Source organism: Aulonocara stuartgranti (genome assembly GCF_965226115.1).
Source record: "Aulonocara stuartgranti genome assembly, chromosome: 9".
Lineage (NCBI taxonomy): Eukaryota > Metazoa > Chordata > Actinopteri > Cichliformes > Cichlidae > Aulonocara > Aulonocara stuartgranti.
The window spans coordinates 22831647-22846574 of NC_138960.1; the positions used below are offsets into that span (position 1 = coordinate 22831647).

At 39.6% G+C, this 14928-nt stretch overlaps 1 protein-coding gene across 11 annotated transcripts in view; it reads right to left on the bottom strand.

The window, feature by feature from the left end:
• The window catches only part of malrd1 (MAM and LDL receptor class A domain containing 1), a 99233-nt gene that overhangs the window by 64862 nt on the left and 19443 nt on the right, over positions 1-14928 (bottom strand). For 6 of the 11 annotated variants that reach the window (XM_082546905.1, XM_082546908.1, XM_082546910.1 and 3 more), the window contains 5 exons: positions 11195-11507; positions 7086-7432; positions 5356-5487; positions 5185-5273; positions 4941-5105 (listed from right to left, as the gene is read on the bottom strand). In XM_082546905.1, the coding sequence (XP_082403031.1) occupies positions 4941-5105; positions 5185-5273; positions 5356-5487; positions 7086-7263 (564 nt within the window). In that variant the 5' untranslated portion in view covers positions 7264-7432; positions 11195-11507. Of the gene's footprint in view, positions 1-4940; positions 5106-5184; positions 5274-5355; positions 5488-7085; positions 7433-11194; positions 11508-12309; positions 12454-14928 lie in introns of those variants that run through there. The other 5 variants (XM_082546909.1, XM_082546907.1, XM_082546911.1 and 2 more) reach the window with 5 other exon arrangements.

Here is a 14928-nt window from a genome sequence, read left to right on the forward strand (position 1 = left end):
GAGATATGTGGGGTAGACACATGGAGGAGAGAGGCAGCTTGAATGCATTGAGTCTCCTGAGTCATTGGCTCCATCTAAGCTCTGCACTGCCTGCTGGGGAAGACGTGTAGTATCAGAGATTAGGACTTTTTAAACAGAGAGCTGCTCCAGACATCCTGTACAAGAGTGCTGATCCCACAGATCGACATTCATAGTGTACCTAATGAAATGGGCAGTGATTTTATATCATATGTGACTTCATTTGTATTTTATTTTATTTCTTAAATGACAGATAACCAGATACAGTTCTTATTTATTTATTCAATGTGAAAAGAGCTTTGTTTAGAGCAGGGGTGTTGAACTCCAGGCCTCGAGGGCCGGTGCACTGCAGGCTTTAGATCTCGCCCTGGGTCAACACACCTAAATCAAATGATTAGCTCATTACCAGGCTTCTGGAGAACTTCAAGACATGTTGAGGAGGTCATTTAGCCATTTAAATCAGCTGTGTTGGATCAAGGACACATCTAAAACCTGCAGGACACCGGCCCTCGAGGCCTGGAGTTTGACACCTGTGGTTTAGAGCAGCGGTCCCCAACCCCCGGGCCTCGGACCGGCACCGGTCCGTGAGTCGTTTGGTACCGGGCCGCGCGAGTTGAGGCTCAGGTGTGAAATGTGTGGTTTTCAGGGTTTTCAGCGTTATTTTGTTATCGTTTTTATCGTTAACTCGGTTTTCCTGGGTCTTTTCACATGTGTTATGAATAAATCTTCTTTTTTTCGGTACCGGTACTAGTTTTATTTTGTTGTATTTATCTGCGACACCTTAAAGGCCGGTCCGTGAAAATATTGTCGGGCATAAACCGGTCCGTGGTGCAAAAAAGGTTGGAGACCGCTGCATTAGAGTCATCGACAGATATAAAAATGTCCCTTAGCATTCTAATATTTGGGATAAAGTCTTTTTCAATTAAATAGTTATTGTCACAGTCCCACCACTCATAATTCCAGCTCTGTATCGACATACATACAGAACATTTGTGCTTCAAAAAGCCTAATTCAACCGTTAGCTCTTTTAATCCTCACCCTCTTTCTAATCCTCTCACAAATGTATTGGCTTCTACTGAATATTAACTTATAAATAACACTTTATGGGCTTCTTATCAACAGAACAGGCTGCTGCAGCTCTGCTACACAAACAGAGCCTACATGAGCATGTTGGACCGTGAAGCTTTATTAAACCTTGTTTTTGCAGAATGCTGTTATATTAGCTGATCCTAACGTTTGTGGGTTTTGTAGTGCCTGTCTTTCTTAAAAATGTCAGGATCCATTCAGTTCCTATTAAATTATTTAGAATTTGAGCAAGCCTAATATTATTAATGTCTTAAAAATCGTAATCGTTATTACTGTTAATATTCATATACCCATTCAGTTTTCATATTTGTTCTCACTGATTATTCCTGATTTCTGTTTAAATACTTGTTTCTAAATTTATTACAACAGGTTGTAACAAGTATGGGAATAAAATACAAAAAAGAAGCAACAACAAAAATAGGTGGATAGATGAAGGAAAAAAAGGAAGAAGAAAAAAGAAATCTAGCAAAGACCTGACACATGACCTGAAAGAGACACCTGTCCCTTTAATAAATCCGTCTACTGTTCACTGAAGCCTCGTCAGAAATGGTCTCAGTTGACGGGAGCCTTTGAAGAAGCCCTTCTTAAGGATGTGAGACAGGGAAAAAAGGCTAATGTCAGCCAAATTACACAAGGCTTGATATAAAAGTGAACAGCATGAAATAATGAATCCAGAATTTTGGCTCAGATTGTTGTCAATGTGTACAGAGGAGGTCAGGAAAGAGATACAACAGTGAGTGTCCACAGCCTTTTAGACACAGTGGAGGCTCGGTCATGGTTTGGCGCTGCATTTCAGCCATTGGTGTCGGGATCATGTCCAGTTTGATGGAATTGTTAACAATTCATCTGGAAAGAGTCTGATTGACAACAGGTTCATTTTTCAGCCTGACGATGACCCAGAACACTCCTGCTGATGCATATTTGGATAGAAAAAAGCACAGAGGAGCAGTATCAGTCATGGATAGGCCTCCCCAGAGCTCGGACCACAATATTATTAAAGCAGTGTGGAATCATCTTGACAGAGAACAGAACAAAAGGCAGAAACATTCAAAGAACAGCTTTAAATGTCCTTCAAGAAACCTGGAGAACTATTCCTGAAGACTTAAAGAAATTACAAGAAAGCTGCCTAAGAGTTCACGCTGTACTGTAAAATAAAGGTGGTCATGCTAAATATCGACTTTTCAGCTCATTAGTATTGCAAAAAAGTCTGTTTTTGCCATATATATTGTAAATCCATGTCTGTTTACATATATTTGACTAAATAACTACATCTATTATCCCTTTTCCTAGATGAATAGGAAGAAATGCTCTGTGCACCCTACTGAACATTACAACACATTAAAACAGTAATGTGTTGTTGTTTTGGTCAATTTAGGACCTTAACTGGTTCACACTGAAATCTAATAAAGTAAAAATATATATCAAAACTACAACTATTACAAATAAATTAGATCTGATCAAATGATCAGAATCAAGCTCACAGATTTGCAGTGTAAATGAAGCCTTAGTCAGAGTGCTATCAGAATAATATCATAGACACGCTGATCAAAGTCCACAGAGCAGCGTTTATCTGCACCGGTGCAGTTTTACAGCCTGTCATTTATGACTGATCTCAGCAAACAGTAGATTGCGTCATCAAGACTGCTCAGAAAAGTAGAATTTCCATCAGTCACACATCTCAGATGGTTTTTCTTTTACCTCCACAAGTGAAAATTGAGGTCACAAGGGTAATATAATCTTCAGCAATGAGTTTACATAACTGTTTATTTAGGATTTCACAGCTGAGCCGGAGTGTTTATCTGATCCAGACAGTGTGCCCCCGCTTTCTTAAAATCTTGGGTATTTTTATCCACAGAGTCATGTCGTTATTGTGAGTAGAAGCAGCACAACAAAACACCCTTAATCATATCGCAAATTAGATTTTCATCCTCCAGCTTCTGGAAAAAATTTTTATATGGGTGATATATTTTTTGTTGATCTTACAAGATTCAAGCTGACCAAATGAAAAGTTCTTCCGCTACACAATTAAAGAGCAAATCTAACCTCAAGGTGCAGCCCATAAAGCAAACTGACTGAAACTGAAATCACGGCAAATGAAAACCCAATTAACCAAACTACCTTGGAAACAGGAAGTGGATTAATGGAGGGGAAAGTGAATGTTAGCAGAGAGGTGGCCTCTCTTTACTCCCGCTGCTACTGGTCGGCTACATCACAAAACTGAGCGGGCACTCCTGGGTGACAGATGGTGAAGGCAGAGAAGAGGGGACGGTGACACACTGACATTGTCTCAGGATACTGGAAGGACACAACAGCAGGCTTCACAGGACTCCAGATGGCCTCTGAAGAGTAGGTCACTACCCTCGCAGTGGATATAAAAAGCTCCTGTCGTGAAGCTTACTTCTTCTGTGACGACTTCGCTAGTTACAATAAACCCTACACTGCATTATTAACACTGTATACCATAACACCTACTAAACCTGTGAAAGCCTTTGAACCAGATTATAGTAAAACATCAAGAGGTTATGATGTAGGCCCAACGTCATGACAAGCATGACTTTTGACCATTTATTGGGATGACCTCCATATAGTTCAGATGTTTTCTCCACCAGCTCCTGATGAGGCAGCACCGGCAAAAGCCAGAAAGAGCCTAAGCCTGAGAGCTCATTTATGTGGTCAGCTGTTAGTGCCTCTAAAGTAGAATAAGTAGAATATCAACCAGGGCAGGTCCTGAGCGATTAGCTAATTATCTGGCTTTCTCTGTTGGAGGGGCCCCAGGCCACAATATGGCTGCTAGACACAAATTATTTTAGTTTATTATATGTTCCCAGGCAGAATACTTCACTTTATCAAATTAGGTCTAGTTGCAGGGCTTAATGGGAACTTGATGGCATCAGCGCTCACAATCAAAAAGGTGTGCTTTCCACAAGAACATCCCGAGCTCTGGTGTAAATGTTCGACTCCTTAACCGCTAAATGCACCATCCCTTATGTTGCTAATTTTGTTTGTGTGCTGCTGGGGTCGTTTTTAAAAACACCTGTCTGCTGTGGCTGAAAAATGACTCAGATAAAAAAGATAGTGAATCAAGGAAGCAAAAGATGTTTGACTGCAAAGCCAAAGCAAGGGGATGCACAAAGTTGAGGGAAAATGCAATCATCTGATGATTCTCTTAAATGTTATTTAAGGAAACAATGATAAGAGCAGCTTTAAGATTATATTGTTTAAATTAAAGACAGTAGGTAGATTGTCAAGTTAAAAAGACAATAAATTATATGTTATAGACCCTGTTTTCATTCATCAGTCAAAGTGCAGCTCACAGGAAAAGGATCCAAGCATCTAATGGATATATTTTTCTTTTCTTGTGCCTCCAAAATCTGCTCTCGGGTTTTGCTCCACATTCATTTTTATTGTGGGCTCGAATGAGCTGCATTCTGACTTTTTCCTTTTGTAAATTCTACTCAGGATCAGTGCAGAGTACGAGACACAGCTAATGCACTACAGTGATACTGAGCTACAATACGAAAGCCACAGTACAATTTAGCACATTTGCTATGGGCTCTTACTTTAAAATATTAAAACTACAATAAAAAAAGAGCTTTTTCAAATACTGCACAAAGACTGTATAGTATCAGAAAGCTAAGAGAAGTAGCACTGCTGGTGCCTAAGGTAATAATACATTTGATTAAACGCTAACAAGTTGGAGTCGGGGGTATTTTAAAGAATGGTTTAATATGTATGAATTAGAAATTAAATACTAATATAACTGAGACCATTTGTGACACCATGATCTGATACGGGACACGCTGTTAGTATTAGACAGTAATTACACTGTTACAGACCTGAAAACTGTCATTCCTGGAAAAGCAAAGGATTTCCCGCAGCCACGTATCCTTCTGTAGTTGAGTTGAGGGTTTCCACACTGCTGTGCTCCGACCTACTGGATGAGTTTGAACCAGGACCTGAAGATCTCCGTGAGTTGTTCCAAAATAATAATAGAAACTCATCTGACAAGCAGAAATGAAAAGAAGGTGATCCGGTGATGTCACATTGGTGGAGGCTGTGGTTTACTGTAGATTCTGTTACCTGGCAGGTGTGGCTGGGTGGGAAGACTGGACTTTTCAGGTCTGCTGTGGTTTTGTTTCCTCTGACGGGTAACAGGGACAGAAAATGTGCTGACGGGAGAGAGGAGGAAAATTTAATGGAAAACTTTCATAATAGGTGTTGTTATCATTTGGAAATGACAGCTGCTCCAACCTGATTTGTTGTTTGTGTGGTCATGTTTGAGTCCAGCGACCTCAGTTGTTCTGGACCACTGAGCCCTCATTTCTGAGCTTTGGATCAGGTCACAGAAACCCTCCTCAAAGTCACACCTCTCATACATTGAACCTGCAGCAGAAAATGGTAACACATATATTTCACTTCTGCTCTTTTGTTGTTAAGCCTCTGATGTAGTTCACGTCATTAAAGATTTAAGTGTAAACTGCAGTTTATAATTCAGAAGTGCCGTGGCGTATTTTCAAGATTAGCAACCATACAACAATCACCGCCCATTTATAGATCCTTGTCGACAAAATTTTATATCCATCATAAAAATGTACTCAGTAAAGCTTTCGATTAGATTAAACTTCTATTTGTTTTATTCTACTGATCTGGATTTTAGAGACCAGCCCTAAAGCTACAGATTTTTAGAACAAGGCTTACTCCTAAAGCGCTAGTAAGATTAATGATCAAAAAAAAGTTTTGTAACTACAGTACACAATAAATGAACAATAAATGACCAAAGATAATAGTTCTTAATGGTTAAGGAAGAAAAAAAATTATTTTAGAAAATGCACTTTAAGACAGTTGTTTATTCTTTTAGTCCCATTATTTTGTTCAGTTGGATATAAGCCTGATAGTTCAGAGTGACACGTCATGATGACACATAGAGGTGGAAAGTAATGAAGTTCATATATTTATTACAAATATCTTTGCCTCCATGTCCTCCTTAATTACATTTGTGAATCCTCTCTGTGGTCTTCCTCTTCTCCTCCTGCCTGTCAGCTTCATCGTCAACATATCAGCACATGTCTACACCATCTCAAACCAGCCTTGCTTCTCTAACCTTGCCTCCAAACTGCTCGACCTGATCTGTCGCTCTGATGTACTCATATCTAATCTCGTCTGCTCTCACTCTAAATCAGAATCTTAAAATCTTCAGCTGAGCCTCCTGTCTTTTTGTCAGCCCTCCAAACCACACGTCACATCAGGTCTCACTGCCTCTAACCTTTCCTTCCACTCTTGCTGCTATCTTTCAATCACAAATCACCCCAGACACTAGTCTCCACCCACTCCGCCTCTTCTCTACGTCTTTTGTGCAATGTCCAAATAACTGTACTTTCTACTCCTAACATCTTTAAAATAGGTTTGTTACTTTAGGCTTAAGACATCTGAGGGGCATTGTTGATTACTTCACATCACTGTGCACCTCCCAGACAACAGACATCAAACTGATGTGAAGCTAAATGGAAGGATCAATAACATAAAAGGCAATCCTATTGGTGAATCCACCATTCAAGGTGCACATGTTAATGTGTTGTGGTTGCAGTACTTCAGCATCTAGCTTAGCCATACTGAAGAGGAGTGAGCATAAAAGGAGTAATATTTTCAGGTCATTTCAAACGCAATGCTTCGAACTGCTCAACAAATATCAGTAAACACACAAACTGTTTCTGTTTCGGTGCATTTTGTTACACACTTTGTGCAGCTTAAAGCGACAGGAGTTCTCAGGGAGAGAAAAGAAAAGTAAATGTGTGATAAGTTCGCTCTCAAAGATGAAAAAGGATGAGGATAAGTTGTTCTCCACTGCATTTAAAATAAAGAGAAAATGTTTGATTCACAAGCAAATTTACAAACTCTATGAACTGAAACCAGATCGTGGATAAAAATAGATTTTTACTCTCGCATTTTTCTACACTGTGTGTCCATTTTCACATTTTACTCACAATTGTTTTCATCGCTGCTGTCTCCACAGTCGTCGGTGAAGTCACACACACAGTCCTCAGACACGCATAATCCGTGAGAGCAGGAAAAAGCCTGGTTCGAACAGGTGTTGGCAGCCACTGGCTTGAATACCAAAGTGAAGGCTAACACCAGCCACACCAAGCCAAGCGGTGACGCCATCAGCAGCTTATTGTTTAACCTTCAACTAAAATACCTAATTTTCACCTCTAAATGAAGCATTTTTCTGTCAGGACATGAGGAAGAATTCCTGGTGTAGAGCGGCTTTTCCTCACTGTGTACAGCTTACTCGGCTCCTGGATTGATACCGTACGTGTGCTCAGCATTCATGCTGTAAAGAGTAATAAATGGGTTTTATTGCTGTTACTCAACAAGGTCACTGTTCCTGCTCATGTGTTTAACATGGACACATGTCATGACAAGGGGACAGAAATAACCAAAGTCTCCTAAGCCCACATTTTATTGCCTCTATTTTTTTTTTAAATAATTTGGATTGAAATTAGATTCAGAAATGATCTTTACTCTGTACGTAAGTGACTGCATCTTGCATAATTGTGACAATACTTCATCTTTTGTGTGGTTTCCCTCTTTTCCTCCTGCCTGGTAGCTCCATATATAACATCCTTTGTACAGTATATCCCCTATCCCTCCTCTGCACCATGTCAAACTTGTCTCTCTAACTTTGTCTCCAAACTGCTCATTTCTAATCTTGTCCATCCTGGTAACTCCCAAATGAAAATCTGACCCTCTTAAGCTCCGCCTCCTCCAGCTCCGCCTCCTGTATTTTTCTCAGTGCCACCATCTCCAGACCATACATCAGGTCTCACTAGCATCTTGTAGAGTGGAAGGGAAGGTCTACAATGTAGACCTTCCCTTCCACTCTTGCTGCCACCCTGTCACAAATCACCCCTGGCACTCGCTTCTTCACCTCTCCCCTGCAGTGCCCATTTCTGCAGATAGTCGACCCAGGTGCTTAAACTCTTCCACTTGTATTATTTCTATTCATTCCATCTTCACTGTTACACCTGTCACTTTCCCATTCCCATAAACAGGTATTCTGACTTGCGTCTACCCACTTTCATTCCTCAATCCTTTGTTCTCTTCTTCTTTCAATTTAGAGATTTGGATATTTTCTTCTAATAAGGACGATGTCTACCATTGTATGCATGAAAGCTCTCTTACTCCCAATAGTGATCATCGCACTCATGTTTAACTGATTTTTACAAGTTCAGCTGGGAAGGAGCCGGTTACCTACTATTATGTCAATAGTAGGTAACTTTAATAATCAAATGCAAATGAGACTTACAGAAAAGCCAGCAAAAGAAATATGCCACAAGATAAGATACATTATCTCTAATCAGTTAGATGAGATGAGCTAGGGAACGTATGAAGTGCTATAAGAGGATCATTAACTGTGTTCAGCAGGGCTCAGCTCCTCTATACAGTGAGGCATAATTTTATTTCACAGCAATCAATAAAGACAGCAACCTTAACACAGGCAAGCAGCAAGCCAGTACAAGAGTCGGTGTGGTTCAAATGAAATTAACCTTGAGAGAAAAGGCGAGCTTGACGGCCCCATTGTGGGATGAGGAACCAGTGGAACAAGGGAAATATCACGTCTGAATTGACCCCTGTTGGCAGCGGGCGTGCCACATGTAACACAGAGGCCTGCAGGCTGTTGTTTCTCATAGCAAACAGCAGTCAATCATTTTAACAGTGTCAGGATGTAGAAGTGGAAAGCATTTTGAGGTTCCAGATTTTTAACATGTGGTAGGAAGAAACAAGAGTACCAATGTGGTCACTAATGGTGATTCATAACCACAATTAGCTGATTTCAACTAGAAAGATTCATTAATATCTGCCAGCAAAGAACCGCGCAAAAAATCTTCACTGCTCTGTAACTCAAAGTGGGAAGTCATTAAAGAATATCTATGTTTTTTCATGCGGAACATAATATTCAGAGCAGCTGGATATAAAAGTAGTGTAACCAAAACGCTGATACTGCTCGATTAAATTTAACCTCACAAAAAGAACCGAGGAGGAAATTATACTGGGACAAAAATACATAATGACGTGATTACACATGCTCCCAGTGTTAGCATGCTATCATTTAATAAGAATGTTTAAAACTGATCGGGTCTGCACCTTGATTTTTTTTGTTTTTCAGTCACTCTGTCGTAGATTTGCTGCAGTGCTTTAGCTGTCTGACAGCTGGCCGGCCTCATATTTGGCTCTCAGTGTTTTTCTAATTGTGCTGTCATTAATTTTAACATTTAACATGATAACTGAGGCCTGTAGAGTCTGACATGTAGCTCTTGAGAGAATTTCTCATGCACAGTTTGACCTTAGGGTAAATTTGTTGGGACATCCGCTACTAGGAAGATGGTGGCACCCTGTTAATACACATGCGCTCATGCTCCAGACCAGAAAACTGCCTAAACTTCTACTTTTGTAGTGGCCTCTAGTTACCCTTTTAATTTCTATGGGAGTACTAAGTCTGTACATATAGAGTCAGGTTTCAGAGTACATAGAGCCCCATGAAAACCTCTTTCACATGACTGGTGTTCATACCTCTTTTTGATTAATTCTAAAGTCTGGACATCAGTTAGTATTTTCATCAGTAGCTCTGAGGTGTGGATTCATATATGGGAACCAAATACATTTAATTATTAGTTACTATTAATATCTAGCTCTCTTCCATAGCATGTCTTTGTGCTGTCTTCATCCACTCACCCTCGACCGGTCGCGGCAGATGCCTGCCCTTCCCTGAGCTTGGTTAAGTTGGATGTTTCTTCCTGTTAAAAGGGAGTTTTTCCTTCCCACTGTCGCCAAAGTGCTTGATCATAGGGGGTCATCTGGTTGTACGGCTTTTCTGTTTCCTTTGTATTATTCTAAGGTTTTTACCTTACAAGATAAAACGCCTTTAGGGAACTGTTGTTGTGATTTGTCACTATATAAATAAAATTTAATTGAACTGAATTAGATGACTTCAATGACCAATCCAATATAAAGTTCAGAAATGTAAAGAAACAAAGAACCACAGCACGAGCAGCTAGGAGTAAACGGGATATCAAACAATGCAACTGAGTGCTGGACATAAGGGAGTATTCACAGATGCTTTGAAAAAGATTATTTACTCCCATCCATGGATTCAAATCATCAGCATGACTGGAAGCGGGGATGTGATATATTTTCACAAAATTGTACCTCCACACACCCGTCCTGCATTTGTTCTTTGTCTTCCAACTAATGAATTCTTAAACTCTTGTGATTCATTTCACCTTAACTGGTGAAACAGAGGTCAAAGCAAAGCTTGCCCGTAAGTGACTTAAATGAGACAAATTTATCGTTGAGTCTGCCAGTCCTGGTGGGATTGATGCAGCCATTTGTCAAAGATTCGAACTAATCTGTTCCACACAGTCTTTTACATATTAATACAAAGCTGTGATGAAATGCTGTTCCTATTTGTAAGCAGAATGATTTTCCTTGACATCAATTTTTTAAATGTTTCATCTGGGTAATGGTGAGGGGGAGGTTACCTTCACACACCAGCAATGACCTCCGATTGGAAAATTAAGTTGCAAAACCCATTTTTCTACAGGATTTACAAGAAAACTGGTGATTGCACTGAGGAAGGAGTTTATATGCAGATCCGCAGTGTCATTTTTTAAGCAGAGCTGATACAATACAGGAAAAAATGGAAAACAATAAGTAAAATCTCCTAGAATTTCAATGAGGTGCAAACTTTACATTGGCAGATACTCAGTGTTCTTGTTCAGCAGCTGAATGAAAGCTTTTGCATTTTTAAAGGAAGTCTTCCTCTCTAAGAGAGAAAAAGTAACCAAAATCAAGTCGTGTTGTCTCATAATTCATAATCGTTTTTCTCACATCCCACCGCCTTTTGACACTTCGTTAATTAGGACACATTGACAGCGGAGAACATTTGCATTTTGAATGCAGCCAATCTGCTTTCACATCCTCACTCAAGCTGCGGCGATGTGCAACACCTGCTAATTTTCCTCAGACCTGAATCGAGTGATTCACTGCTGAGTCAAGTGATCATAACAGTTGGGGTTTAATCTTAACAGTGTACCTGTAGGAGATGGATCACTCAGCACCTCCAATCAACGCAGCATGAGCGCGAACATCCTGCAGAGCTCTGTGACGTGCCGTTGTGTACGAAGCAGTCGGCAAAGTATTGACAAATGAGCTCAATAAGCGCAAAGTGAGCCAGTGAACCAGACCGCATTCAGCACCTGAGTCTTATGCATCCTATTTGGCGGATCCTTGTCCCGCAATAATGCTGCCACCTGTCAGTATACAAGAGGCACACTGCAAGAATACTCAAGGTAAGTTGAAGGGAACCTGTTAGCTCTGCCATGGCTGCCATTAATCGTGCTGTTCATCTGAAAATCAAAAATAAACACACAATAATGAAATAAACCTGTGACTGTTCAGAGACATACATCATTTTAGCACTTCTGAAGCATTAGTGTAGTAATGTTAATGTTTTCAATGTTTTCAATTATTAACTTTGTCATTTTTTCTTATTTTTTTTTCAATTACATGGATGTAATTATATAATATGGGGATATTTGGCAATACTAACACTTGTGAGATCAGAATGATTTCTTATTTTTATCTGCAGTCTTATGAACTTTAAGGACACTGAAGGAAAACTAAAAACAGACGCATTTGTTGGTTGTCGCAAAGAGCGAAAAATGTGCAGTACAAGTAAAAAAGCAAGCCCCTCAAACATTTTCATTTTATTTTGAGATAAATTGACAGCAATATGCTTTGACATATCTGTGTTATCACCTTCTGGTTTGTTTTCTCTTTGTCAATGTCAATCACAACGTGAATGCAAACAAGTTGCACCGAAGTGCTGCACAGCAACAAAGAAAATACACAGAAAATATGAAGAAAATAATTCATTAATTTACAAAAAAAAAAGTTAAGATATCAAGCTCTGTTTAATTCGAAAGGCAAAGCGTAGAGGTGGGTCCTTAAAAGCACCTTAAAAGTCTCGAGATTATGAACAGCTCTCCATTTTTTTAATGGAGAGATGATTAACATATGAGTAAATCAAACAAACTTATACCGACTTTCTCTGTGATAGTTTGAGAATGAAAAGTCAACACAACATATTGTTTCTTTACCACACAGACAGATGTTTAAAGATTCAGTGGAACAGATGTCACAACTTACACTCTGTTACGTCCCTCTGCAGCCCCTAATCATCTCAATGTTTTCAGCTGGTGCTAATTGGCCACACCTAGTCAGGTGTGGACAAAAGCATACCTGAGGCAAGCTTCCCAGGAGCTTGCTTGTCTTTGCCTTGGTGGCACCAGCCATTTTAGCCAACCTCGTATTCCATTTCAAGAAAAAAACCTCTTCTCACTAACACTCTGGTATTCATCTTTTTTTTTTTTTATGTTGTGGCTTTTGAGCCGGGTCATAACACTCTCATCCTAAACCGCCAGTGTACCACCTCAGTATCAGTTAGCAAGCTAGCAATGGCTGTGAAACTGAAGAAGTCACTAATCCGAGTGACGAAACGTTTCTCCCTCTGAAAGCGCTACGTCCTGATGAACAAGTCCTGGATGATGGAGCATGCACATTGACCACACTAACAATGGCTGGTACTAGCAGTCTGTTTGAGCCTTTCCAATGACTTTGCTATGCAGCCACACCCGCTTTAAAAGTTGCTCTGCATTCTGCTCGACTCATAAGGTGTATGAAAATATTTATTGAATATATAGTCTCATTTTATTACATATAATTTGCAAGCTGTTTTCATTTAAAATCAGTATTTGAGTGAATGTAATTCTTAGTTACATCCCACCTTCACAATAAAGGAATATATCTGCTCTTTCAATATGCTCATTAACTTGTTGAGAGTTGACATCTTTAGATGGCAGCGTCTATAAATAACGCATGCAGCAAAGACTGTTCTTTTCTCCCTGTGGTGATCAGCTCTCAAAGCAAATCACCTGAATAATTTCAGCTTGATTAATGAATAAGAGAGACAAGGTTCATTGGCAGCGGGGGATGTTTTATAACAAAAAGATTAAAATCTGACCTGAATTAGAAGATATTTCTCCTACTGCAAATTCAACCATTAAAGCAGAAAGATGACGGTCTTTCGATTGGAGCGTATAATTCTAAAGATGAGAAATTAAACGTGTACGACAGCTCGAACCTTTTTAATATTCAAGTGCTGCAGAGCAGAAATTAAAAAGGGAAGTTGGCAGAATCCTTGACCTCGACAGCCATGTATATGTATGTGAATAATGAGCTGACACCGGGCCTCATATTCACAGAGCGGTTGCTGTATATGAAGCATTTACATACATTCATCAGAGCAGAGAGGCTGTGAGTCTCTGTTGTTGTAAATATTTGCTGCTCAACACACAATGTTTATCATTTGTTTAAATGCTTTGTGTGGTATATACAATTAAACTTAGCGCAGATATTGTCATGGGTCTGACGGCACGTTTAACTCAGCATCATAAGCCATGTAGGGAGGAGAGCATCGGCTGCTCAAAATATTCTCTCGGGTACTGGAGACCACGGAGAATAAAGCCAGGTTGGTCAGACTGTTACGAAAGTGTAATTACACACTAGATTATACAGATTCCACAAATTGCCAAAATTTACTCCCATCCAGCTACAAACCCTCAGTCCTGAGAACCTCTTCTCTCAGACATTCAGCCTCTTCCATCCTTAGTCTCCAGTCAACACACAGCTGTCTACACTAAAGATAAGCCAGGTCCAGCCTCATTTTTGACCAGGTTATAGTCAAGAGAAGGGGTCTCAGCCTTAACAGAATAAATCTGTCTAGTCTGTGTGTAATCTCCCTCTACTTTCAGCCAAACCCATGAACTTTTTCTTCCACTATCCAAGTCTTTCTGTTTCCTGTGTCCCTTCCTCAACTCAAACTGTTTTTCTTTTTCCTTTTTTCCAGTACTTGCAAGCATGATAAAATACTTGTCATGCTGAGTCATATCAAGTGAGCTGATATAATCTAATATCCAAACTTTGAGATCAAAGCCACTGTGAGATTTTGATATATTAGAAATTGTTGTGATAAGTATTTCCAAAACACCCCTAGAACTGGGTAGCTCCAGACTGGGATGACACAGTATTAGGATTCAACAGCAGTTATGAGTTAAACCTTACATACTGTTCAGGTCAAGACTGACTTATTTTGACATTTGACAGCATTCCAAACACCATAAATGTCTTTTTCTTTTTCTTTTTTTTTTTTTTTAGCTTAAAATGTGATTACTTTTCTTAAAGTGGCCTAAAATTTTAATGTGCATAACGTGTGACAAAATTTTATGTGCATTGAGGCTGTTGTAGGACAAATTTGACCCAAATGTACTCAGATGGATTTCCCAGTGTGGAACTAAACAAGGAAAGTGGGGGATTTAGGACCTCTTGAAAATGTATAATATTCTAATGCATTTGTGATTTCTTTTCTTTTTAAATCAGGCAGCGGTGACAGAGTTGAACAGGGAACTTGACACTATCATGAAAAATGTCTGTATTCTCACCATGGACAGAAAAAAACCATCCAAGAAATTGCTACAATATTAGGAGTGGCAAAATCTACCATTTGGTACATACTGAGAAAGAAAGAAAGCACTGGGGATCTGGATCCCCACGCAATACAAAAGTGGTGGATGATCGCAGAATCTTTTCCATGGTGAAGAGAAAACCCTTCACAACAGCCAACCAAATGAACAACACTGTCCAGGAGATAGGCTCATTGATATCCAAGTCTACCATAAAGAGAAGACTGCATGAAAGTAAATATAGAGG